At 37.3% G+C, this 24,713-nt stretch overlaps 8 protein-coding genes across 11 annotated transcripts in view; 5 read left to right on the top strand and 3 right to left on the bottom strand.

Annotated features, from left to right (window-relative positions):
- Positions 1-1,525, bottom strand: part of LOC104798578 (lysine-specific demethylase JMJ18-like) — a 5,216-nt gene extending 3,691 nt beyond the window's left edge. Inside the window, exons 1-5 of one of the 4 annotated variants that reach the window (XM_010520730.2) lie at positions 1,306-1,524; positions 1,005-1,053; positions 681-777; positions 130-201; positions 11-25 (exon numbers count right to left, since the gene is read on the bottom strand). In XM_010520730.2, the coding sequence (XP_010519032.1) occupies positions 11-25; positions 130-201; positions 681-725 (132 nt within the window). In that variant the 5' untranslated portion in view covers positions 726-777; positions 1,005-1,053; positions 1,306-1,524. Of the gene's footprint in view, positions 1-10; positions 26-129; positions 202-680; positions 778-877; positions 954-1,004; positions 1,054-1,305 lie in introns of those variants that run through there. The other 3 variants (XM_010520731.1, XM_010520732.1, XM_010520733.1) reach the window with 3 other exon arrangements.
- Positions 1,526-2,495: 970 nt separating this feature from the next.
- LOC104798576 (actin-related protein 2/3 complex subunit 2A) lies at positions 2,496-5,455 on the top strand. The gene is made up of 10 exons (XM_010520726.1): positions 2,496-2,735; positions 3,189-3,255; positions 3,365-3,572; positions 3,830-3,999; positions 4,340-4,417; positions 4,521-4,653; positions 4,751-4,842; positions 4,954-5,010; positions 5,133-5,198; positions 5,298-5,455. Exons 1-10 carry the CDS (start codon positions 2,674-2,676, stop codon positions 5,331-5,333), a joined length of 969 nt encoding a protein of 322 aa, XP_010519028.1. The 5' UTR covers positions 2,496-2,673; the 3' UTR covers positions 5,334-5,455.
- Positions 5,456-5,599: 144 nt separating this feature from the next.
- LOC104798577 (transcription factor GTE1) lies at positions 5,600-8,446 on the bottom strand. Its single transcript, XM_010520727.1, has 9 exons — positions 8,303-8,446; positions 7,581-7,712; positions 7,281-7,493; positions 7,052-7,129; positions 6,661-6,885; positions 6,469-6,567; positions 6,260-6,318; positions 6,015-6,165; positions 5,600-5,916 (listed from the first exon to the last, which is right to left on the bottom strand). Exons 1-9 carry the CDS (start codon positions 8,318-8,320, stop codon positions 5,701-5,703), a joined length of 1,191 nt encoding a protein of 396 aa, XP_010519029.1. The 5' UTR covers positions 8,321-8,446; the 3' UTR covers positions 5,600-5,700.
- Positions 8,447-10,427: 1,981 nt separating this feature from the next.
- On the top strand, positions 10,428-11,848 carry LOC104798575 (probable purine permease 4). The gene has a single exon (XM_010520725.1). The coding sequence runs from the start codon at positions 10,544-10,546 to the stop codon at positions 11,678-11,680; it is 1,137 nt and encodes a 378-aa protein (XP_010519027.1). The 5' UTR covers positions 10,428-10,543; the 3' UTR covers positions 11,681-11,848.
- A 1,985-nt stretch (positions 11,849-13,833) lies between these two features.
- Positions 13,834-15,086, top strand: LOC104798573. The gene has a single exon (XM_010520724.1). The coding sequence runs from the start codon at positions 13,868-13,870 to the stop codon at positions 14,777-14,779; it is 912 nt and encodes a 303-aa protein (XP_010519026.1). The 5' UTR covers positions 13,834-13,867; the 3' UTR covers positions 14,780-15,086.
- Positions 15,087-16,453: 1,367 nt separating this feature from the next.
- On the top strand, positions 16,454-18,429 carry LOC104798572 (peroxidase 7). Its single transcript, XM_010520723.2, has 2 exons — positions 16,454-16,754; positions 17,458-18,429. Exons 1-2 carry the CDS (start codon positions 16,470-16,472, stop codon positions 18,217-18,219), a joined length of 1,047 nt encoding a protein of 348 aa, XP_010519025.1. The 5' UTR covers positions 16,454-16,469; the 3' UTR covers positions 18,220-18,429.
- A 588-nt stretch (positions 18,430-19,017) lies between these two features.
- Positions 19,018-20,331, bottom strand: LOC104798620 (pentatricopeptide repeat-containing protein At5g66520-like). Its single transcript, XM_010520788.1, has one exon. It carries the CDS (start codon positions 20,329-20,331, stop codon positions 19,018-19,020), a length of 1,314 nt encoding a protein of 437 aa, XP_010519090.1.
- A 1,168-nt stretch (positions 20,332-21,499) lies between these two features.
- On the top strand, positions 21,500-23,402 carry LOC104798571 (protein YIF1B-A). Its single transcript, XM_010520722.1, has 5 exons — positions 21,500-21,608; positions 22,045-22,219; positions 22,314-22,412; positions 22,514-22,665; positions 22,768-23,402. The coding sequence occupies exons 2-5, from the start codon at positions 22,049-22,051 to the stop codon at positions 23,153-23,155; spliced, it is 810 nt and encodes a 269-aa protein (XP_010519024.1). The 5' UTR covers positions 21,500-21,608; positions 22,045-22,048; the 3' UTR covers positions 23,156-23,402.
- The last annotated feature ends 1,311 nt before the right edge of the window (positions 23,403-24,713 follow it).

Genomic DNA, 24,713 nt, shown 5'->3' with positions numbered 1-24,713 from the left:
CAGCAGGATCCCATCTAGCAACAACCTGAAATATACAACATATATGTAAACGTAAGACCCAATTTTTCTTTTTCGTGTCTCGTAATGGAAACGAGGTCGAAAAAACCGAAGAACTAGTTCGTCGTTTACCTTCCGATGGCGTGGACTAGAAGGGGTTTCTAGGTTAGTTTCCTTGTCAGGTGGATGATTTTGAGACATATCCTGCAATTAAAAAAAACAGACATTATCAGTTCATGTATCTCTCTCTAAGAGACTGTAGGAAGATCCAGAAACAGTAAACCAGATTAAGAAATCAGGAAGACGAACAAAGAGCAAGCTTTTGAACATGGTGAATCAGATTCATGTTCTTCATTGTATTCTACGTTTTTTACCCGAACAAATTCGCGTAACGAAAGATTTCCGTGACGAAATCGATACAAACCCGATCAAGGATCAGCATCAGCGAATCAATTGGACTGCAGATCTTTGATCAGGTATTTGCCAAAATCAAACGCATAACTCGTCTGAACTTAAGATCGATCAATCAAACAGATGACGACGGATCGTATGAACGAATCTACAGCAATATAAGCTGGCGAAAATACGTAGAATCGTTTCCTATAATTACGTGATTAACGGAATGGAATCACATTTAGAAGAAGCAAAAGACGAGATATCAGAAATCGAAATCGAAATCTAACCTCTTTGCCCTGAGATTCAGATGGAGAAACTTTGGAATGTTCCATCGATTCGCAATCACTCCCAATCAGAAAACCCAAATCAACGGGTACCTAAGAACTGAGAAAACCCAACAAAGAAGAAACCGATATCACGAACCCTAATTTATAAAACCTAACGATGAAATGGGTAAATATTAAAAAGAACAAAAAAAACAAACCCAATCCGAGTAAGGAAAAACTCAGAAATCCTAACCCTAATAGAATTCCCAACCACAACAGGAGCCACAAACGCAAGGATCAGACGAAAGCAAAGATTGACAGAGATTAAAGTTTGCAGATTTATACCTAACAGGAACGACCCAAAAGCCAAAAATCTTTCCTTTTTTCTCAGAATCTGCCCAGAAATTGAATTCGCATTAAAAACAAAAATACCCAAATCGTAGAATTCAAAAGAAACGTATCAAATTGACCTGGTAAAAATAAGAGAAACCCAAAAAATAAAAATAAAAATAAAAATTAAAAACCCAACTTAACCAGGAAAAGGAAACCTCATCATCATCGACACCAAGGATAAAAAATAAATAAATAAATAAATTGATAATTGTTTTTTATATTAAAGAATACAAAAAGGGAAGAGATGAGTTACCAAAACGAACGGCTGAGATTCAGAGAGATTGGGGGAAAGAAGACGTGTGAGGAAGTGTTTCATATTCCTCTCTGAATCTGTTTTATTCCTAATCACCCTGTTTAAACGGATGATTAATCACTTAATTACCCAATTAATCCCAAAATTTACCAAATCAGACAAGAGATTAAAGAAGCAGTTTCTGAGAAAACGAGGAAGTTAGAGAACACCCGCCAACCGAAACGAACGCAGCAGTATTCTCGGAATCGGTGGATTAAGAAGAAGATTTCCATATCGCAAACCGTACGATCGACTTTTTACGATATTGCCCTTATATTCCGTCTTTATTTACGGTTTCTGCCATTGTACTTCTTCCCCTTTGACGACCGGATTTGGAAGTATGTTGTTTAGCGTTTGACGGCACAGATATGAAACGTCGCCGTTTTGGTGAAGAAGAGAAAGGGCAAAAAGGAGAAATCTCATTCTTGCCCCATAATTTTCTGTTTTTGGGTTTTTACGCTATTAGTTTATGAATTATCAAAATAGTACAAAATAATGATCACATATCACAATGATCCCATATCATACGTAGGAGCTTGATGCAGGTATATATCATTCTAGATTCTTGAAATAATACTAGAGAAAAATAATAGAGAAAAAAATATAAATTTATGATATGCAATCATATATATAACATATATGTATATATATACAGTGGTGGATCGATATGGAGTATATACCTCATTCAATCAGTAAAAAAATTATTTTTTATTCAAATTATGTAAAATTTTAAAAAATAATATGAAATAGTTATATAAATTTAAAGATATTTATTATAAAAATAAATTTACTTCTAATGATATACGTCTTTAAATCCGCCGTTATATATATACACATATTCATCAATCTTATATTTCTTTAAATTTGCCGCTATATATATACACATATTCATCAATCTTACATTTCTAGACTTACGAAGTGCTCATCTACAAATAAAACTACCGAATATACAATGACGATCCATCGCTTTGTCAAAGCTAGTATGCCCGATGCGCGTTAGGGTTTCAGTTGATACTTTCGATTTAGTTGGGGTTCAAATGAAATACTATTGTAATTATGGGAAAGAATTATAAATCTATACAAGTATTGGGTACCAAATTATGATTAAAAAATACGAAGAAACGTTCAAAGGGGAGTCAGGGAATCTCGTCGTCTTCCGCTGGTTTCGCTGTCTTCGGACGAGGCTCCTCCGCTCCGATCAGATCACGTGCGCGAACACAGTGACGAATTCTGAAATTTTAGGGTTTCTTGTCCACTGGGAATTCGTAAAGAAACAAGCTTTCTGTTCGTTGAATTCGATTGAGTTTACGACAGTGGCGGAACAAATCGATGATACTTTTGCAGCCGCATTCGAGGTTTCTCCTCCAGACCTTGTTGAATCGTGTTCAAAAGTGAGTGATCCTTCTAAATGCCGTCTTTTCCAGTCAATTTCATATGTGCCAGGAAAAGCGATTTGTTGATTTAGTCTCGCAATCTGTTCGCATTTGTCAGAATCTGGACTGCGGGTTCGGTAATTATGGCTTAGGTTAAGTTGCTTCCAGCTTTTGATTTGGTTTCTAAGAATTTCTAGTTGTTTGTGGTCTGGAAATGATGTTATTACCAGTTCTTGTAATGAATTTGATGGGCATTGTCGTTATTGCCTATGGCTAGAGTTTCTGTCCGAGAACTAAACTTGCTGATGGGCAAATCTTTTGAATTTATGGGTGCAAAGCTGTGTATACTCTCTTGCGTTGGTTCCGGTTTCCGGGTTTCGAAGAATGATCGAAGAAGTTTCAGAAAGTTCGATTCTTTATACATTTGTGGTCTCTTACTTCGCCAGTGTTTTTCATTTTTTTGTTATGCAGCCTTGACAAAGCAGTTGAGTTAGATTATCAGTGGATTGAATTCGATGATGTCCGTTACCACATCCAGGTAAAATCTTCGTCATCTTGTGCTCGGGTTTTCAAGATTAGCATATTCGTTTTCTATTTTGTCCGTAGGATGTTCAGATCTAAATATCTAATCTATAGAGTGTTTATAGGTGACCACGAAAAACCCTCATCACTTGTTCCTTTCGGTGTCGCTACCTACCCCTCCACCCGAGGCTATGTTCTTTGACGGGCTTCCGATGGGAGCTATCGAGGCGATAAAGACTGTCTACGGGACCGGGGTTCAGATTCTTGATCCTCCTAGAGATGGTTTCGATCTCACTTTGAAGCTGAATTTTTCTAAACTTCCTCCGGATGAAGGTTCAACGAGTTCCTTTCTTAAGGTCATTATGAGCTTTCCATAGTATACGCAAGAAAGAAAGTTTAGAAGAATCTCAAAGGATTTCTGTCGGGCATTTTTTTCCCCGGTTTTCCATGGTTATGTTCCTCAAAGTTTTGTGCTTTATGCTTTCTTTTCTCTTGTTTATCTCTGAAATATGATTTCGTTCTATTGGCACATTTTCGTATTCGCCTTGTAGTAATCTATTCAATGATTTTTGTACTCTGATGTTCTGCAGAGTACAAAAACTCTCTTCTGACCAACCTTGCTTCCATTAGAGAGGTAGTGATGGGGGCGCCATTAAAGATCATTCTCAAGAATCTAGCTTCAAGAACTGTCGCTCCCGAGCTAGATGGACTTGTTGCCATCATGCATAGACCCGATGAAACGTTTTTCCTCGTTCCTCAGGTATCTCTCTGTCATTTCCCGCTTTCCACATCAACGTACAAGTGTGATCTTATTTTCAGATGCGTATATAAGTAGGGCTGTTTTGCAACATCACCAAATGGTTCTAATTCTAGAACAAGAACATGGTAATAATGGGTGATGTCTGGCAAGCAGTTTAGATATGCGAAGGAAAAGGGACATTCCACAAATCCCTTCATTTCAGAATTTTGTATTTGGTATCAAAGTTTGTAACTTTCGATGGACTATTCACATAGATTCTTAAGTACAGTAAATCATTGTCACTCCTGTCTTTTCGGTTAGAAGTTAAGTTAATAGATGATTCTGATTATTTCTCTCTCAGCCCGATAAGGTTGCTGTGGTGTTTCCGATGAGATTTAAAGACTCTGTAGACACCATTCTTGCTACCTCCTTCCTAAAGGTAATGATCGGAGTAAATACAGTGAATCTTTCAGGCAGGTTTCTCTTTGGTTTTGCTCTTATGAAGTGTATTACTAAAAAAAATCTTTGTCGTATGAATATAGGAATTCGTTGAAGCAAGGCGTACATCCGGGCTTAATAACGCCCCTTCTTGCTCATGGTCTCCAAATCCGCCACTAGAACTGGAGGGAGCTCCCAATGAATTGACGTCTGCCAATGCAGGCTTTGTATCTTTCGGTATGCCTTGATGATTCCTGTTCCGATTTTTCTGTCATTTGGTTTGTCTTTTCATGTTCTCGTGTTGAAGGAAATCTGATTAAGACGACCTTTGCAGTCATTTTTCCTCGACACGTTGAAGGGACAAAGCTTGACCGTACTGTTTGGAACCTATCAACCTTCCACGCATATGTTAGCTATCATGTAAAGGTGAGGTTTCTGTCTATTTTCTTGAGCATATCTCGTACATGAACTACTCACCATGCAAGCAAATTCTGTAAATGCAAAACTCCACTTCAAATCTCTCTCTCTCTCTCTCAGTGCTCGGAGGGATTTATGCACACCAGGATGAGGCGGCGTGTGGAATCTCTTATCCAGGTTGTGAGATGATTCCCTCGGTTTATCCTTTTCCCTTTCAGAATACGTTCTTCGAGTTTAGATGAATGTTCTTACTAGCACAGTTTGGATCTGAATCATTCCCTTTGTGCTCATTCCTTTAGGCTCTGGATCGAGCTAAGCCGTTGGAGAAGACGAGATCGATGAACAAACGATCGTTTAAACGGCTGGTAACCTAGCTTAAACCCATTGTTCTCGAGTTTGATTGCATGCCCAAAAACCGAGAATTGGAAGAATCATACGCCTACTTTACATCTTCTTTATTGTAGAGCCTCAACAATGTTCATACCAACTCGAACCAGTGAGGCATGTTGGTTCAAACCTAAGATCCGATAAACCGTTTCTTTCTTCGAACTCTTGATGTTCTTCCTCCCGAGTTGATTTTGTAAGATCTTGGCCTTCATCAACTATATATAGTTTTCCTTCATGAGAGTAGTGCAATTCTTTTTAGATGCATAGGTTTGGATGTTTCAGGAAACCTTGAACATTTTGAGTGTAATGTACGTATAACTCGGAATCGAGATTCATGAATTGGAAAATCTCAATCGGGTTTATTGTGTTACTAAGTAGCTAAAGTTTGAAACTTTGAATCCCACAAATCTCTGGGATGAAGCTTTGATTCAGTTTCATGTTCCTGAGCATTCATGGCAGAGTTTTTTACACGAAACATGTTCAAACCTTCTTAGCCCTTTTAATGGAAGCTTTATTGATCGCATCTGAAATCTCTTTCCTTCTTCTCGCATTGCTCTTCGTTACCTCCCCGCCATTGTTGTTGCTGTTGCCGTTGTTGTTGTTGTTGTTTTGACCGTTTGTTCCTCCAGAGCTCTTGCTGGTAGATTTCAGTGCTTCTTGGACGAACACCTTCAGTCTCCACAACGTCACATCGCTCTGTTCAAGAAATAGAGCAACCGGGTTTTGGAAAAAAAAAACAAGAATCTTGACTTGAAATTTGGCGTATGGACGAGAAGGAAAGACTCGGGTTTTACCTGAACATCGATATCGAGATCCACTTCCGGTGCACCAGCAGGGAAACTAGGGTTGCTCTCCGAAACCATTTTCAGAGCTTTGGACAGATCTTCGGGTGAAAGCTTGCATAGAGCTGCCGAAAGACCCTTCTTTTCTTGAGTAGACAGCTTTCTGGGCAGATTAAACCGGCCCCGGAAAATGTCAGTCACGTTGAAACAGAGCAAAGAAATGAAATCACGGGGGGAAGGAAAAGAGATTTCGAGACCTGCATCTCTGAACAACTGTTTCCCGGAGTCCCTCCAGCTGCATATCGATCTCGTATAGCTAAAACAGAGGACACGATTACATAAAGAATCATCATTACCATGACCATGACCATGACCATGACCATGACCATGACCATGACCATGATCTAAACAGAATGCCAAACTTAAAAGGGTATACACAGGTTTTGTTTATATTGGCATTGCTTACTTCATTGCTCAGATCCTTAGCCATGTTCAAGTGCTCAACCTCTTGAGCAAGCTGCTTATTCACACGTTCCTCTGCCTCCAACTCGGCTTGTTTTTTCTCCTTGCCATATCGAAATCGCAAAGAACGAAAAGATTTTGGTTATCAGATTCGAAAATCGATGATCATAACATGCAGAAAACAGTTAATGTGTACCTCTTCGGCGAGTTTAGGCATTATAAGAAGCCATTTATCTTCGAATTTCTCCAGCAAAGTTCTCGCCATCACGTGAACGTCCTCTTTCTCCTCGTTGTATCTCATCGCGTTCTTAAAAACCAGCCTGACATCGGCATATATCTCTCGGACATTGTTGTACCCTGTTCCGTCCTTAGCCTCCATCTTGCTTTTTATCGTTCCCAAATCCATCGGCTTCTCTATAACCTGTCATGAAAATCGTTTTGGCAGTTAATCATCACTCTTTAACCGATACAAAAACGGAAAAACCTATATTTTCGATGCATCGACGCGAAAAAAAAAACGTAAAGGAACCATCTTTAGTACATACAGAGTGATAGTATATATATGGATGGATGCTTTGGGTATTTACCTTGTAATAATCATGAAGCTTGAGACCTTCGACATCTACGGGTTGCATAAACGGCCATGCCCATTTGTGTTGAGTGATCTGCTAGATACGAATACAATACGTTCAGATCTCGAAGCACGGAGAAAATTTGGTAATATTGGCAAAACCCGGAATAGAAAACACAAAACTCGGTAATGATCTTTGAACAGTTTATGCAACTTTCAAAAGAAAGAAACTTTTTCCAGCTTGCCTGGCGAAAGATCGATGCGAATTGGCGCATAAGCTCCGGGCTTGAGACATGTTTCCCCTTAACTTTTTCTTTCCCGGCCGAGGAGTTACCCTTTGAAGGATTTGTTTGAGCGTTAACAGTTTCCTTCCCGGCCGAGTTACTCTTTGAGGTGTTTGTATGGGCCAAGTCTTTGTCCGAGTAAAACTGCTCGACCTCTACAACCTTTTGCTCGAGCTGCAGTCGAGGAATGATCATCAGAAAACCGATACGGATTCGAGTTTCGGATTCTGATCCGAGGGTGAAAAAAAAAGTGAAAGTTACCTGATTCACCCTCTTGGTAATATCATCCACAGATTTACCAAAACTCTCCATATCACCTTCCCCATTTCCATCATCGACAACAGCTAGCTCTAGATTTCCAGCTTCACAATTTGGCACAAGCACAGGTTCTTCCTGAGGGATATACCATTATGATCAATGAGAGCTGGTAACCAATCAAATGATCTAAAACAGCACCAGATTGACCTGAAAAGGACCAATCTTTGCAAGAAGTTCGCTGACCCAGAAAGCAAAAAAGACCATTGAAGCTCGATTAGGATCAATGAGAGCTGGTAACCAATCAAATGATCTAAAACAGCACCAGACTGGCCTAAAAAGGACCAATCTTTGCAAGAAATTCGCTGACCCAGAAAGCAAAAAAGATCATTGAAGCTCGATTGAATACTGAGGGAATTCATAACACAAATATAGTTCCCAAAGGGTGACAAAATCATCGCCAAACTTTGTGATTTTCCATCAAAATGTTCCAACTTTCTAAGAGAATCTAAGCTGAAAGCCGGAAATTCCTATGATCTTTCTAAAATTCTAGTGTGTGTTTTTTTTCTGAAAAGATTTCTGATATTCCTACAATCCAAACAAATGGTAAACATCATTCCTTAAACAAGATGGAGACACCGAGACAGAGTCAGAAATGACCCAAAAAAAATATAAAAAAAAAAAAAGATATTCCGTACTGTAATGGGTAAAACTAAAGCTACCAGTACCTTCACTTGTACGGACATGGCTGCAGATTGAAACACTAAAGCTCGCTTTTCCGACAGATTAGTTACAGTCGCAGACTCGCAGGAGAAGAAGAAGAAGAAGACAATGACGCGGAAGAAGAGGAAAACCTGTCTTTTTTTTCTCCCTTTTTTTTTCAGTGTAGGGTTGTCTTGTCTGAAAGGGCTTTTCCATATATCTTACGGCCCATATCGTATAATTGGGCTTTTTGTGGGCCCATTATAACACTTTTAAATAAAAAAGTAAAAATAGAGAAATTACATTGCAAAAATGGAATTCGATATAAAAAAATCAAAACGATTATAATTCTTTTAAATTCAAAAAAAACTGAATCGAACAAAAATTAATCGAAAAAACCGATAATTTTTTTAAAAAAAAACAAATTTACGAGCCAAATCAAAGTTTATATAAAAACCGAATGGTTATAGTTTTCTTATAACCGAAATAACCGAATCGAATCCGAATATAATTGAATCAAACCCAAATCGAAACCCGAAATAGACAACTCTAACCAAAATCGAACAAGAAACGTTTGTGTTTAGATTTAGGGTTACCATTTCGACTTGGTTAAACAAACCAAACCCATCCTAATGTATATGAACCATTTACAATATTTTTTAAAAAAAAACAATAGAAATAACCTAATTTCTTTTAGAAAATAATATTTTTATCGGTATAATCTAAATTCAATATAGAATTTATCTAAGAAGCGAAATAGAGGATAAACAAATCTAGATTACTACTAACGCTACGCTCGTTTGCTCAATCAAATAAAAATAAAAAATTAGTCTGAATTGTTTAAATTGATTCACATGAATTAATTAATATGGTTACCATACCGAATTCTAAATTCTCATTGTAACATTTCCGTAATAAGAATTTTTATATCCATATTTATGTGGGAATACTGATAAATTATCACTGTATTTTTTTTAATTAAATAAATCCAAATGAAGTATTAGCTGACAAAACTCAAATACATGATTTAATGTCCTTGGTTCCAAAGAAGAAAAATTCTCATATAACTATCTCAACTTTTAAAAATATGCTAAATAAATATATTAACTTTTAATTTGACAATGTTAAAAATTAAAATATATCAAATTAATATATCAATTCTTGAAATTGTACCGAATTAATATGTAAACTCTTGGAATTGAACCAAAATTCAAATGAATTTACAAGTTTTTTTTAATCAAATACATAAGGATTTTGGTTGGGAATTATACTAAAATTTTTTATAAGTTAAAGTATATTTTTAAATTGAAAGTTGAGTTATTTTCCAAAAAAATAAAACGTATACTGCATGCGACCGATAACGGACACGTGTAAGAAGCCCAAGAGAGCCCTATGATTCTCAACGACAAAAAAACAAAAAACAAATGTCAAAGAGAATAAAGTCAAATTTTTTTATTTAATCAGTTGTTATCGATGGAAAAAAAAACAAGAATAATTAAAAAAAACATTATGAGGAAAAATATATGTATATATAGTCATATACCTTATGTTAAGAACTTCAAACTCAATTTTAATTCAAATTAAATGTTTTTTTTTTTGCAATTTTTTACTTTTCAAAGTTGCGATAGAAGACGAGGGTCGAACTAAAATGGACTGCTTACTAGAGTGAAGCATATAACGAGTAAATAAAAATTGGAGGAAATTATAAAATATTTAAAAGACAAATTAAAGTCAAAATTTTATTTTACAGTCAAAGTGTCTTTTATGATATCTTATTACATATATTAAAAATATAATGTATATACGCGAACGCCAAAGTCATAGGTTCGATTCTATTAGTGGAGAGGGATATAATTTCTACACTAAAATGTTCTATATACAAAGGCTGATCCCGGGTCTAGAGTGGATGTTTCGGTCCGAGAAACCATCTTGATTATTAAAAAAAATAAATTGGTTGGTTTACAACTATATATATATATAAGCTCGGTTTTTTTTAAAACATACATACATATTCCTCGTAAATTTTCCAATTTAAAATAAATTTTAAAAGTCTTTCTGAAAATTTTCCATTTGCGGCATCAAACTTTTGTGGAAAAATATTTAAGTGCAATATCATAATTAAAATTGCCATAACTGGATGATTCACTGTACACACGTATCATAGCTTGCAGACGATCCATTCATCTCCTCTCTCTCTCTCTCTCCATGCAAATTCCCCATAGAAGCAACAAAAAACAAAACTGTAAGGAGACAGCAAATCTCGAAGAATGAACGGCGGAATCAACGTGAAACGAGAGGTTATAGTCACGACGACGATGCATCGCCGCGGTTTTCCGGCGATATTAGCGGCGACGTATGGCTGTCTCTTCGCCGGCTCCGTCGCATCGAGCCTCCTGGCTAAGTTCTACTTCGTCAATGGTGGCTCGAGCCGGTGGGTGTCCACGTGGGTCCAATCCGCCGGGTTCCCTCTCCTCCTCCTCCCCATCTACGTCCCCCACCTCCTGCTTCCCACTCTCTTCACGCGCCGCCCGTTCACGCGCTTCACGCGCCGCCGCTTCCTATTCTCGGTCGCCGTCGGCCTCATGCTCGGATTCAACAACCTCCTCTTCTCTTGGGGAACATCGTATCTTCCCGTCTCGACATCTTCGCTTCTCCTCTCGACACAACTCATCTTCACTCTCATCTTGTCCGTACTCATCGTCAGACAGAAGATCACTTTCTCAAACTTGAACTGCGTTGTTCTGTTAACACTGAGTTCCGTACTGCTCGCCCTCGGCTCGAGCTCCGACAAACCGGCCGGTTTAACCCGGTTTAAGTACTTCATCGGGTTCATCTCCACGATCGGGGCCGGTTTACTCTTCGCGCTCTACTTCCCGGTCGTGGAGAAGCTCTACATGAGCGTTTCATGTTACGCCATGGTTATGGAGATGCAATTGGTGATGGAGATCTCAGCGACGGTTCTCGCGATGGTCGGTATGGTTTTCGACGGCGGGTTTGCAGAGATGGTTAAGGAGGCGAACCGGGTTTTCACAAGAGGACCGGTTTGCTATTGGTCGGTGGCGATCGGAGCCACGGTGGTGACGTGGCAGCTGTGTTTCGCCGGAACCGCCGGGATGGTGTACTTAACGTCGGGGATCACCGGTGGGATTTGCATGACGGCGTTACTCGCCGTGAACGTTATCGGCGGCGTTGTTGTTTACGGCGATAAATTTGGCGGCGTTAAGGCTGTGTCGACGGTGCTCTGTATTTGGGGGTTTTGTTCGTACGTGTATGGGATTTACACGACGGTGAAGGAGGAAGAGGAGGATATTCCGGCTACGTTTTCGGCGGAGAATGACGGCGGAGGGGTGGAAATGGGGCAGGTTGGTGCGGCGGCGGCGGCGGCGGCGGAGGAAAGGGTGTGATATCTTCGTAATTGTGACGTGCGTTACGATAAATTATAATTATAAAATAAAGTGTATATTTGTATTCTCTTTCTAACGTTCGTTTCTTTTTATTACGTATGTTTTTTTCATTTTTTTTTGGTTAATTTAGAAGTTATCTAAATTTGGCCGAATATGTATATTTCTATATGTTGCAACTTTATTGTGATTATGGAATGTCTTATATTTATATTTGGGGAAAACAACATATTTGGTTAGGAATTTCGAATACAATTGCTTTAAATTGTATAAATTATCTAATATTTTAATTTATTTAAATTATGCGGAACGATTGTAGATGTATATCATCTTATCTTTTTTATAATAATAATGGTTTATTATATATTTTCTATTTATAGATACAGATTTCATGCATTGATATGTATATATATGTGTGTATATATTTTCCGATTGCACCAATTCTAATGATGATGACGAGGATGATTAATTAATTAGTGAGAAGATTAAAATGTGATTAAGTAGATAAGTATACTTTAATTTTTTTTAAAGTAGTTAAGATTATAACTTTGACACTGCTTAATTAATTGGCGATGATGCAGCTTCCCATTATTGAATATACTTGCAACAAATAGGTTTGGTAATTTCGGATTTTAATTATATGTATTCCGTTCAATTATTTCGATTTTACTAAAATTATAATCATTCGATTTTATATTACTTTCGTTTATATTCAAATTTAGTTCCGTTTTGTTTTTTATTGATAAACATACTCATTTTTTCGTTTATTTTTTATTAAATAGGTTCAATTCGAATGACTGTTTATTTTTTATATCAAATTCGATTCGATTATTGAATTACTAATTGAATTAGCCATCTACCAAAAAAACATTTGCTACTATATATTCTCTTTAACTTTGATAGTTAAATCACGAAATCCATGATATCATCCACTATATGTAGACCTTTAATATGAATAATATATCGAAATTTATATATTCTCTAGGAAAAAAGTATATAATTTAAATCATTCTAAGCTTATAAAAAAGAAGTTGAATGAGTATATACGGGCCCACAATACTTATGTTCTATAAAAAAAATGATAATGAAATGTAACATTTTAATGGTTGCGATCATATGCAATTGTATAAAGGAACTGATAACATTTATATCACTTTTCTTATCTTTTATCGTTTAATTGATAACAAAATTAAAATTTGTTTTTAAGACGTATCATATTGGTTTAAAAATATAAAAAAAAATAATGTACATCTTTATTGTTACGCGATCTAATCATTATATAATACCTACGAGACATAACATGTATATAACAATATTTCTTTTAAATGGAACAGAGCTGTTATTATTAATTGTTATGTGTGGAACCATATAACAATATGTATGTATGTACGTATGTATGTACGTATGTATGTATGTACGTATGTACGTACGTACGTACGTATGTATGTATGTATGTATGTATGTATGTATGTATGTATGTATGTATGTATGTATGTACGTACGTACGTATGTATGTATGTATGTATGTATGTATGTATGTATGTATGTATGTATGTATGTATGTATGTATGTATGTATGTATGTATGTATGTATGTATGTATGTATGTATGCTGCTAGGCAGATTGTGATTCGGATTTTGTGTTGATAATGTTTTAAAAAAAAGATTTTCTATGTAGCTGATTCCATAGTCAACACTAATAATATCGATTACATTATAATTTACCGGATAAATCAAGATTAGAAGACAAATAATTAAATAAATAAATTAAGGTATATATTAGAGATGAACACGCACAATATTTTGTCCGACCATCGTGCAAACCATTTCCCATTGTCTCGATACAACAAACAAAAATCATTGTCCTATAATATAATATTTCAAGTTTCACAATCATTCAAAACATTATTACATTAATACACACTTATCATATGTTATAAGTCAACGGTCCACGCAATACCATGGTTTGTAATTGAGCGCCGTCACTGTATAATTAAAAAAAAAAAAAGGACCAAACATGCAAGTCATTACTATAATGCCGCCATGGACGTGCTTCCCACTTCTTTCGTCTCTGTATATATGAATCTACACTCTGCATGTTTTCTTCTCTGAGAATTCAATTCGAAAACCCTAAATCTTCGATTACAGATTTTGGCAGTTTTTTTTTTCTAGGGTTCAGATCACAGCCCTGATGTCTTCTCCGGCGATCATCTCCTTCGAGGATCACTTGACCCAGAAGCCAAATGATGTCGAACGGCAAGGATTTAGGGTTTTTCCGAGCGAAAATTTTAGGGTTTATCCCGGAGAAAATCCGAACCCTAATCACAATTTCTTGGTGAAGCAAGCGATTCTGCAGAGCGAGAAATCCGTGGGTCCCATCTTCTCCTCCCGTCGATCGTCATCGGCGAAAGACGAAAGTTTCAGATTAGTGTTACCGCCGGCGATGCCTCCGCCGCGAGACTCCGCCGTGCCTCTTCCCATCCTCCCGGAGTCGATGAGGCCCAGAAAGAAACTGACCCACCACGAATCGATGGTTTCCCTGAGAAAATCTCGATACTCCGAGAAAATCCTCTACGAGGAGGAAAATTTCAAATGCAGCCCATTTTGCGTGACCCTTCCAGGATTCGGAAAACATAAGCTGGTGAAATCATCGAAACGGGAGGATTCGATGGAGAAGAAGATGATCAGAGCTTCATCGTTCACGAACTCCACCACGATCTCGAACCGTGCTTCAATGGAGAAGTTCGAGTGCGGGTCGTGGGCTTCGACGACAGCTCTGGTAGTCGACCACGGCAGATTCTTCGATCTCCCAGTAGAGATGACCAAATCAGGAGGAGATGTGCAGAATCCAGTAACTTCCGGGTTCCTGTTCGAGAGAGAATCGACAGATCATCAGGTTCTGAGAGGCGTTCTTAAGACAAGCGGTTCTCTGTCCCGACATCCTCGGAGGTCTCCGGAGACGCCGGAGACTTCGCCGCCTCGCCGCGTCCGGTTCTCGACGTCGGTTTCGTGTCCGACTTCGCCTCGTTCGTGCATTACTCCGAGGCTTCGTAAGGCAAGGGACGACTTCAACGCGTTCTTGGCCGCAGCTCAAAACGTCTGAAGAAAACCAAGAATCTATACATACATACACATATATGTATGTGTGTGTGTATGCATGTTGTGTAAATAGATACGGAAGGACGGCGTTTGTTGTTCGTAGAGTTGAGTTTATGAAGGAATGAAATAATTTCAGGATTTGTTAGATATGATCTTGTTAACCGGCCGGTTCGGTTAAGTCTCGGTTCGTGTCTGGTTAAGTTTTACGGTTTAGCATTTGGATAAGTCACATTTAGCAGTCTTTCATATTTTTTTTCTAATTTTCATTGGTATGTTGAACGACTATGCTTGTATTTATTTTTGCATTTGTATTAAAGACCGGAACATAAAATGAATGATTTTATATTAACGGTTCATTTTATTTGGATGAGCATCCCATGTGTATAAAAAATATATACATCAACATCAACATCGTTAGTGCCAAATTTATTTGAGATCCGCCGCATGGATTATTCATTTCCACTCATTTCAGTTTTGCATTAGCTCTTTCGGAATTTGTAACAATTCCAAATCATTCCTAATTACACGTTCTCAAGTAAGCCTAGGTTTACCCCTTCCCAAATACACCGATGAATGCGACGGTTAGAAATGTGAAGAGTATAGTAATGAGGTGAAGAGAAAGGGCTAACGTAAAACCAAAATAAGTGGAAACGAAGAATTCATGCGGTCGACTCCAAATAAATTTGGGAGTAAAGCGATGTTGATGTTGATTTTGAAAAAAAAAATATTACCGTACTTAGAATGTTAGTGTTTTATATTGTATGTCCAAATATATATATATATATATATATATATATATATATATATATATATATATATATTCAAAAAATATGGTGAGAGAATATACGGGAAATTCTTTTTTAGGAGACAATAAGATTAGTATTCTAAACATCTAGTAGTCTAGTAGTCTATAAAAAAAAATTAATATTCTGAAACATGAGTGTGCATATATATGGACAATTCCAAATATATTTTTTTTCAATATGAATATATACTATTTAAAATTTCTAAAAAAAATACAAAATTTTAAACATTCGTCGAAATTTTAAAAATATATTTTTCAAAAAAGTATAGATTTTTAATTTTTATTAATCGCTGCTTTGTTTTTTAAAATATAGGAAATCGTTGCTTTGTTTAAAATATAAATATTTTGATGTTGTTTAATTTTTTTTTATTATATTGACAATTATATATATAGAAATTTGAAAATAGTTACTATATTTATATAGAAAACTATTTCATATATTTATTATGAGAGAATTTTATATAATTATGGATATTTTATTCTCTCTCTACACATATAATTCAGACAAAGTATAATTGTCTATACTTGTTAAAATCGTTAAAATACATGTATCCGGTACGACTAAACATCCGTTGTACCGAAACCGACCAAAATAATTTTAAAATCAAACCAAGTAAGGTCAAAATTCCACATTTCAATAATTCAAACTTTTATTTATTAGTCATTATACCCAACCAAAAAAAAAAAGAAGAAGAAAATAATCATATATTATATAATATCCGACACCATCCAATTCCACTACATGCAAGCAAGTCATTGGAATGATCATGACGATGTGCTTCCCACGTAAAACCTCTCTCCTCTTCCAAACCCTAATACATATATATACACACACATACATACACCTCGACCCACATCAGAAACCAAATCTAATTAACAAAAAAAAAAAATGAAACCTGTGATTGTTTCTACCCTTTTCCTCCTCCTCGGCCTCGGCCTGGCCGTGGCCGACGGCGGCGGCGGCGGATTGAAAGGAATTCCGGGGAAATACGGAGGAGGAGATGATAGCAAGCCGTCGTTGCCTTTGGACAACCTTTTATCGTTCAATTATTACAGGAAGAGTTGTCCGAATTTCGAGAAAATCGTCGAAACTAAAGTGAGGGAATGGCTCAAGAACGACTATTCCCTCGGCCCTGGCCTCCTCCGCCTCCTCTTCCACGACTGCGGTGTCACGGTATATATATACTTTGTATTATATATATATACACACTCTTTAATTAATTGGTCACAAATAGTTTTGGATCATATGTTATGGTTCTTATATTTTTCTTCAAATATAACGTTTGTCATAGAACTATATAGATACATGTATATCTATATATATGGTGATAGTGACGATAGTTGTAATGTAATATGACCCCATGCATGGGTTACAGATCCTGAATATAATTTAACTTAAACGTAGAATTTCGGGTTTCGGTTTGGTTATTTTATTTTTAGAAAAATTATAACCGTTCGGGTTTTATATTGAATTCGGTTTAAATCATTTCTAGTTGTTTTGAGTTCAGTTCTTATCAATAAACATATATACGTATTTTCAAATATTTTTTTATTATAAATCTTTGGTTATATTTATTTTGTTCGGTTTGTTTGAGTCGAGTATACGGTTCGGTTATAATATGCCAATGGGTCTATTTCGGATTTAAAAAAATTATAACGATTCGGATTCTATATTGAATTAATTTGGTTTTTGTTGACAAAAAATACTTAATTTTCAAACAATTTTTTGTTTTTTTTCGGTTATTTTTTTTATTCGACCGAATCAGTCCGGTTAAGTTTATATATTATTCGGGTCGTATCGGTTTAGATATTCAGGTATTAACCAAATTGGCACCCTAATATCGAATATTTCGATCGAATCGAATTGATAAAACCAGGGATGCGACGCGTCGATCCTTCTCGACTACGACGGAACCGAGAGGAGATCGCCGGCGAGCCTAACCCTAAAGGGCTTCCAAGTCATAGACGACATCAAGTCCGAGCTCGAGACACAATGCCCGGGAAAAGTCTCCTGCTCCGACATCCTCACCGCCGCCAGCCGCGACGCCACCGTCGTCCTCGGTGGGCCCTACTGGTCCAACGCCTACGGCCGGAGAGACTCCCTCGTCTCCTACGCCAGGGACGCCGAGGGCGTGCCGAGCGGCCGCCGTGACGTCACCGCCCTGCTCGAGATCTTCCAGTCGTACGGCCTCAACATCATCGACCTGGTCGTCCTGTCCGGGGCCCACACCATCGGAAAAGCCACGTGCGGAACGATCCAGTCGAGGCTCTACAACTTCAACGCGACCGGAGCTCCGGACCCGTCGCTGGATCCGAAATTCGGAGATTACCTGCGGCGAAAGTGTCGGTGGGCGTCGGAGTACGTCGATCTCGATGCCGTGACGCCCACGCAATTCGATAACCAGTTCTACAAGAATCTTCAGAGCCGCATGGGGGTATTGACCACCGATCAGGAGCTGGTCAAGGACGTGAGGACGGCGCCATTGGTGAAAGCTCTGGCCGAGCAGCCGTCTCAGATGTTCAGACAGCAGTTCGCTGTCTCGATGTTTAAGCTCGTTAATGTCGGAGTTATTACCGGCCAAGATCGTGCCGGAGAGATCAGGAAGGTCTGCAGCAAGTCTAACTCAAGACCCTACTGATTTTTTTTTAAAAATAAAAAAATGCAAAACTTTATGTTGATTTTCAAGAATTCGATTCTTGATTTTCCACATTCTTTATTTTCTTCTTTGTGTATCGTTTTTAAGTCCGAAATGTTTGATATATATATGTCTTCTTTAAACGGATCGGTTGTGTATTTAATTTGTAATGGAAGATATTTTTCTCTAAATGCGGGCGTTTCGGTATAACCGAACCGTATCGAACCGAAATTCGGATAATTAAATGGGTGTAACAATGGGTCATGTTATTTTAAATTTCTAGGATACATATAAATGTTTAAATTGGTCCCAACAACATATTCATATATTATCAATTAATATTATATATACTATGGTTAGAAATATAATTTAATGAAAACTAAATTATTTCATTTTTTTAATATACATTTCCATTGGATTATTTAATCATGTATTATCTATTGTCTTTTAAAATTAGTAATTTTTTAATGATTAAATTTATTAGATACCTTTACTTCAAATAAATTTTTTTAAAAAAAAGAAAATGTTATTTAAATGAACAATTACATAAGAGATTCAAATCGATCCCAACATTTCCACATACTACCCATTTGGTGAAAATTTTCCCAAAATTTTTATGTTTTGGCCAAAGTAATTTTGGACCGATATTATATATTATTATTAACAATAGCTTCTACAAGAATTGCATTCAAAATCTCCTGCCATCCAAACTAATTGATCTCCCCTCCAAAATGAGATATACAAGCGTTCCGGATATAAATCCAAATATCCGATCTTTTCGGATATCCGACCCGTGCCCTTCTAAGTGCTAATAAAACTCGAGCCCCTGATTTTCCTCGCACAGGACTCATTCATAAACTCTCTAACCTTTTCAGCTGCATCCCATTTCTGGTTCATGGCATATATATCATACATCAGACTGTAAACCCCTGATCCAACTGTCTCAGGGCTCATATTCCTCAGGACCAGCTCGATCACTCCCTCGGCCATCTCGAGCTTGTTGTGCTCTCTACACGCTGACAAGAACGAACCCCATATGACGATGTTCGGTTCGAGTTTCATAGACTGAATAACCTCGTAAGCTTCCTCTATTAACCCTGCATTTCCCAACAAGTCGACCATGCACCCGAGATGGTGAATCTTCGGCTCTAATCCGTACTCTTCCATCATTTTGAAGTACTTCCGTCCCTCGTGGACCAAACCCGAGTTTACACACGCCTTAAGAACGCCCGTGAAAGTTAGCTCGTTCGGTCTCACGCCCGACACTTGCATTTCCTCGAACAAAGCCAGCGTTTTTCGGGCGTCGCTGTGTAGGGCCGAGCCACAGATGAGAGCTGTCCAAGTCACCACGTTCTTTTCTTGCATAAAGTCAAAAAATTTGATAGCATACTTCATGAATCCGAACCTCGCATACATGTCGATTAATGCCGAGCCTGCATTCACGCTTATCTTCCTCACATGCTTCACCATAAACCCATGAACCGATCTACCTAACAACAATCCCACCGGATCCAATCGAGAACAACCCAATATGACAGACGACAACGCTTTTTGATCGGGTTTGAGCGTAGTTCTGAACATCATATCCCGGAGAATGCCCAACCCAGTAACCCATCTGCCATTGTTGACATGATCCGAGATAAACGTAGACCATGAGACAGCATTCCTGTAAGGCATCGTCTTGAACATCTCAGAGGCTCTTCTCACATTTCCACTCCTCAAGTGGCCAGTGATCATCGTATTCCAAGTAGCCGTATTTCTCTCAGACAATTCGTCGAACAGTTTGCACGCGTCCGACATTGAAACCGTAACATACCCATTAAGCAGAGACGTAGCGGCGTAGACATTCTTGGAGAATCCGAGCTTGATAGAAAGGCAATGGATGTGTCGGATTTGGGAGAGATTACGTAGAGACGCGGCCGATTGGAGGGCGTAGACCAGAGAGAAGCTCTCCAGAGGAATGGCTAGGCGGTGAATCGAGACGAAGGTTTCTAAGGACTTGTACGGACATGGCTCGTCTCTAATGGCTGCGGCATGTGAGCTGATGGCTCGAGCCTTACACCGGAACGGTTCGGTCGCCTTGGGCAAATGAGAGCCGATCGCTCTCGTTGACATTTCTGTAGCTTCAAAATCTATAAGAACTGAATCATTGACTGCTTCCATATATTAATAACACATTAAAGCGTTGACTATAAACAATCTAAATATTCAAGTTTTTTTTTATAATCTAAATAATTCGCATTTTAATAACTATTTCAATTCACAATTATATACGATTTTAAAAAATAAATCAAATTTTAAAAAATGAAAATCCAATTTGTATGAATTTCGAAAAAAAATTCGGTAAAAGACTTGGATAAAATGTTTGCATATATACGAAAATTTCTTGCAGATAAATTCATATAAGGTTGTTTATATATAAAAAAAATCATATCAAAATATTTTACACATTTATTTTGGTCATCATTCAAAATTTATTTACATATGTACAAAAAATTATTACGGATTCATATGTTTCGATGGACCAATGATTGAATTTACGGTCATACATATGAAATAAATCCCATTGAAAAGAATCCATACCTCTAAAATACCATAAATTAATTTCACTTATTTCAAGTACAGATGGACATTTCGTGATTCGAGACGAAATTTTAAGGGTTCGGTTCGAAGACCGTTTATTCAATAATCTAAAATTTGTACTAAATTAGTACCATTTATTATTCGGTTCGGTACGGTTCGATTTCGGTTTTTATTAAAAAATCTAGATTTAAAAAAAAAATGTTAGTTTTTTGGGAATTTTATAAAGTTCGTTTCGGTTTCGAAAAATTTGGTTCTATAAAAATCATGCGGTTCGGAAAAAATACCGAAATTTTGATTCGGTACGAACCGAATCGAAACGCCCACCCTAATTTCAAGGATATTTAAATCGAATATTTGATGAAATAAAGAATGATTACAATTAATCAATACAAAATCCCACACTAGCATGAAATGATCAATTGATTAAATTCATTAAATTTTCAATTTAATCGTCCAGAGATCATTGATCCATCACTTGTACAAAATTCAATCTTCAAAAATAGCATAAAAAATATCTCTTTTTTCCCTCTATTTTCTCAATCTTATTATGGCTTTATGGATAGATAGTTTCCCATCAGGGTCAGAACTATCGATTAGATAAAAAGGGCACAATTGGAAACAAAAATAAAGAAAGGGGGTGAATTTATAAATACAAAATATAGAGGGAAGCTTGGTTCTTAAGAACCCAGAAACACCGTACACGTTAACTTGACGAATTCGCGCTCGGCGTTCTGATCCGTGTTTGTCTCTCTCGCGGAAGAACCCTAATTTTGTATCACTAGCTGTCAATTGCATCATCGAAGCTGCAGGTAAGTGTTTTTCCCGCTTTCTTTACACCATAAATTAACATTTTCGCATTTTGTTTGGGTTTTCTGGTTCTGGATGATTGATCGGATCTCGGAATTTCTGCTCCATTTCAGTATCTCTCGGCCTATTTGGTTAAGATTGTATTATTTTTTGAATTTGGGAGACTTGAAATGTTGCGCGCTGGATGATCTGATTGTCTTTTGTCGATGTCTAAAGATGATTGTCGATTTGCGTCGTGAGAGTCGGGGAATTAGGATTTTTCCAATATCAGTTCTTTAATTAGTCCCTTATAGATACGGATTTGGTTGTGTATCTAAGAAAGACAAATTGATCAATCGATAAAATCTAAGTTAATGTAGAAGAAACTCATAGTTCTTGAGAAGAATTAAGATTGAAATGTGAGAGAAAGCATTTACAATTGGCTTTGTTCAATGGCAGAGGGATGTACAACAATGTCGGACCTCAGCCCGGGATGCCGATACCTTCGGGAAACCCTAAGCCGAACCCATTTGGCAATGCGTTTTATGGACCTGGCTCGGGGCTTATCCGAAGTGGCTTAGGGGCATACGGGGAGAAAATTCTCGGCTCTAGCTCCGAGTATGTCCAGAGCAACGTAAGTGATTCGGGTTTCTCTCCAGTTATCTTGTCACATTATGCTTGTAATGGCTGGTTTCCGTTCGAAGGTTAACCGGTTTTGGAATCGGCAGATAAGCGGATTGTTATCTGATCGGCAATACTACTTTCAAGTGAACGATCAGTACGTGAGGAACAAACTGAAGTTGGTTCTGTTTCCATTCCTGCACAGGGTAAGTAAGTTAAGTATCCTTTTTCTCATGTTAAATCCTCTTTGGGTCCTTCAAATACCAGCTCGGTAATTAGCGTGCGGGGTTTTTGGTTTCATCCTCAGGGGCATTGGACTCGAATATCAGAACCAGTCGGGGGTCGGCTCTCATACAAGCCACCGATATACGATATAAACGCTCCCGACTTATACATCCCCTTAATGGCATTCGGCACCTATGTTGTTCTTGCCGGCCTGTCATTGGGACTCAACGGAAAGTAAGTTCCTTTTTTTCCATTTGTTCGTGTTAGAATTGTCGGTTCACTCCATGCCCAATTCAATAGAACCTCTGTCCTGTCCTGTTCCATGTTTTTTAACAGATTTTCTCCTGAAGCTCTGAACTGGGTGTTTGCCAAAGGACTGGTCGGGTGGATGTTACAAGCAATGATGATGAAAGTGATGTTGTTGTTGTTGGGTAGTGGAGAAGCGCCCATTCTGGACATAGTGGCGTATGCCGGATATACATACACAGGGCTGTGTATAGCCGTTGCAGGGAGGATAATATGGGGATACTCTTACTATGGGTTGCTGCCATGGACGTGCTTATGTTCTGGGATTTTCTTGGTGAAGACGATGAAGAGAGTGCTGTTTGCTGAGGTCAGGAGCTATGACTCGAGCAGGCACCATTACCTCCTCCTCGTTCTGGCTTTGGCTCAGTTCCCTCTCTTGATCTGGCTTGGTAACATTAGTGTTAATTGGCTCTTTTGATTTTGATTTTTTGCCTTAATACTTTTTGTTATGAGAGTATTTCTCGGGGGTTTTTTTTTGTCACTGGTGGCTAGGGGTGGCTTGTTCGGGTTTCGGTTCGGTTATTAAAAAAATTATAATCATTGGGTTTTTATGTTGAATTCAATTCGGTTTGGTTGTGTTCTATTTGGGTTTAGGTTCAGTTCGGATTTGATTTTTATTGATAAAATTTTTTGGATTTTCGGTTAATTTTTATTCAGTTCAGTTATGTTTATATGTTATTCAATTTAGATCGGTTCGGTTATTATTGACCAAACAAGCCACCTCTAAATGTGGACATATCTCCGTTATTAGTTCGGTTTAATTCGGTTTTATTTGGGTTCAGCGTTTTCGATGTTGGAAAATTGGAGTTTAAAAAGATCGGATTGGTTCGGTGAAATGCTTATTTTTTTGTTTGGTTCATATTTGGTTTTTTGTTTTTAAAAATATTATAACCATTGGGTTTTTATAACAGATTCATTTGCCTTTTTTTTTTTTTCAATTATTAGTACATTGAGTAAATGATTTATTACAAATACTCAATATTCATACGAAACTTGTTAGAATATTAGTTTTAGTTTGTATGCACATGACAACTTGCCCTTAATAAAACGTAATGCAAGATATCATGGATTTGGTGTCCATTTATATACAATTTGGTAATAATAATAATAATAATAATAATAATAATAATAATAATCAACACTAGTGCAATAATTAAAAAAAATATTTATTTCATTTTAAATAGTGATGGAACATCGGAATTTGAGATGATTCTATTTCTACCTTAGCCCTTATGGCATTCTCTAATGACTTTGAAGATTCAAAGGTCAAGCTTTGAATATATATTATCCATCCTTAAAACCCAGATTTTATTTCATTTCCAAAAAGTAATATGTAAGATCACACACGACAAATATAGACTCCTTTATATATACACACACACATATATATATATGTATATATGTATACGTTTGAAATAAGCTTAAAGGTTTAGGTTCTCCACTTGATTAAGCTTAAAGATTTGATTTTGGAGCTTGAAATGGAAAACGAAATGATAGGATGTCACGTTTGCCTTACATTCCAAGCAACATTTAATTATTATTATTATTATTTTTTTAAAAAGAAAACTTCATATTAAAACAAATAATTTGGTTAATCTTCAACTAGACGACTGATTTCTTGGGCTTAAAAAAAATAAAAAAAAAAGGAAAAATTAAGAGACTTTTGTTGAAGCAGTAGTTGCAGAAACATGGTAGCTCCGCTGACTCTGTCAATCAAATCATCTCTCCCGTTTACTTTGCGTTCAGGTCACCTTTTCTCGGGAAACAAACAGAAAACTCGACGAGAAAATTCTAAAACAGAGACACCCGTTTCCCCGAGCTCGATACTTTCCCTCTGGTTTCACCACCACCCTCCTCCTCTTTCCCCTCATTTTCCCCAGAAACAAACAGAAACTCGACGAGAAAATTCTACAACAGACACACCCGTTTCCCCAAACTCGATACTTTCTCTCTGGTTTCGCCGCTTTCCTTCTCTT

This window comes from Tarenaya hassleriana, unplaced genomic scaffold (genome assembly GCF_000463585.1).
Source record: "Tarenaya hassleriana unplaced genomic scaffold, ASM46358v1 Cleome54, whole genome shotgun sequence".
NCBI classification, from domain to species: Eukaryota; Viridiplantae; Streptophyta; class Magnoliopsida; order Brassicales; family Cleomaceae; genus Tarenaya; species Tarenaya hassleriana.
The sequence above is the reverse complement of the archived record's forward strand: the minus strand, read 5'-3'. Positions and strand labels throughout refer to the sequence as shown.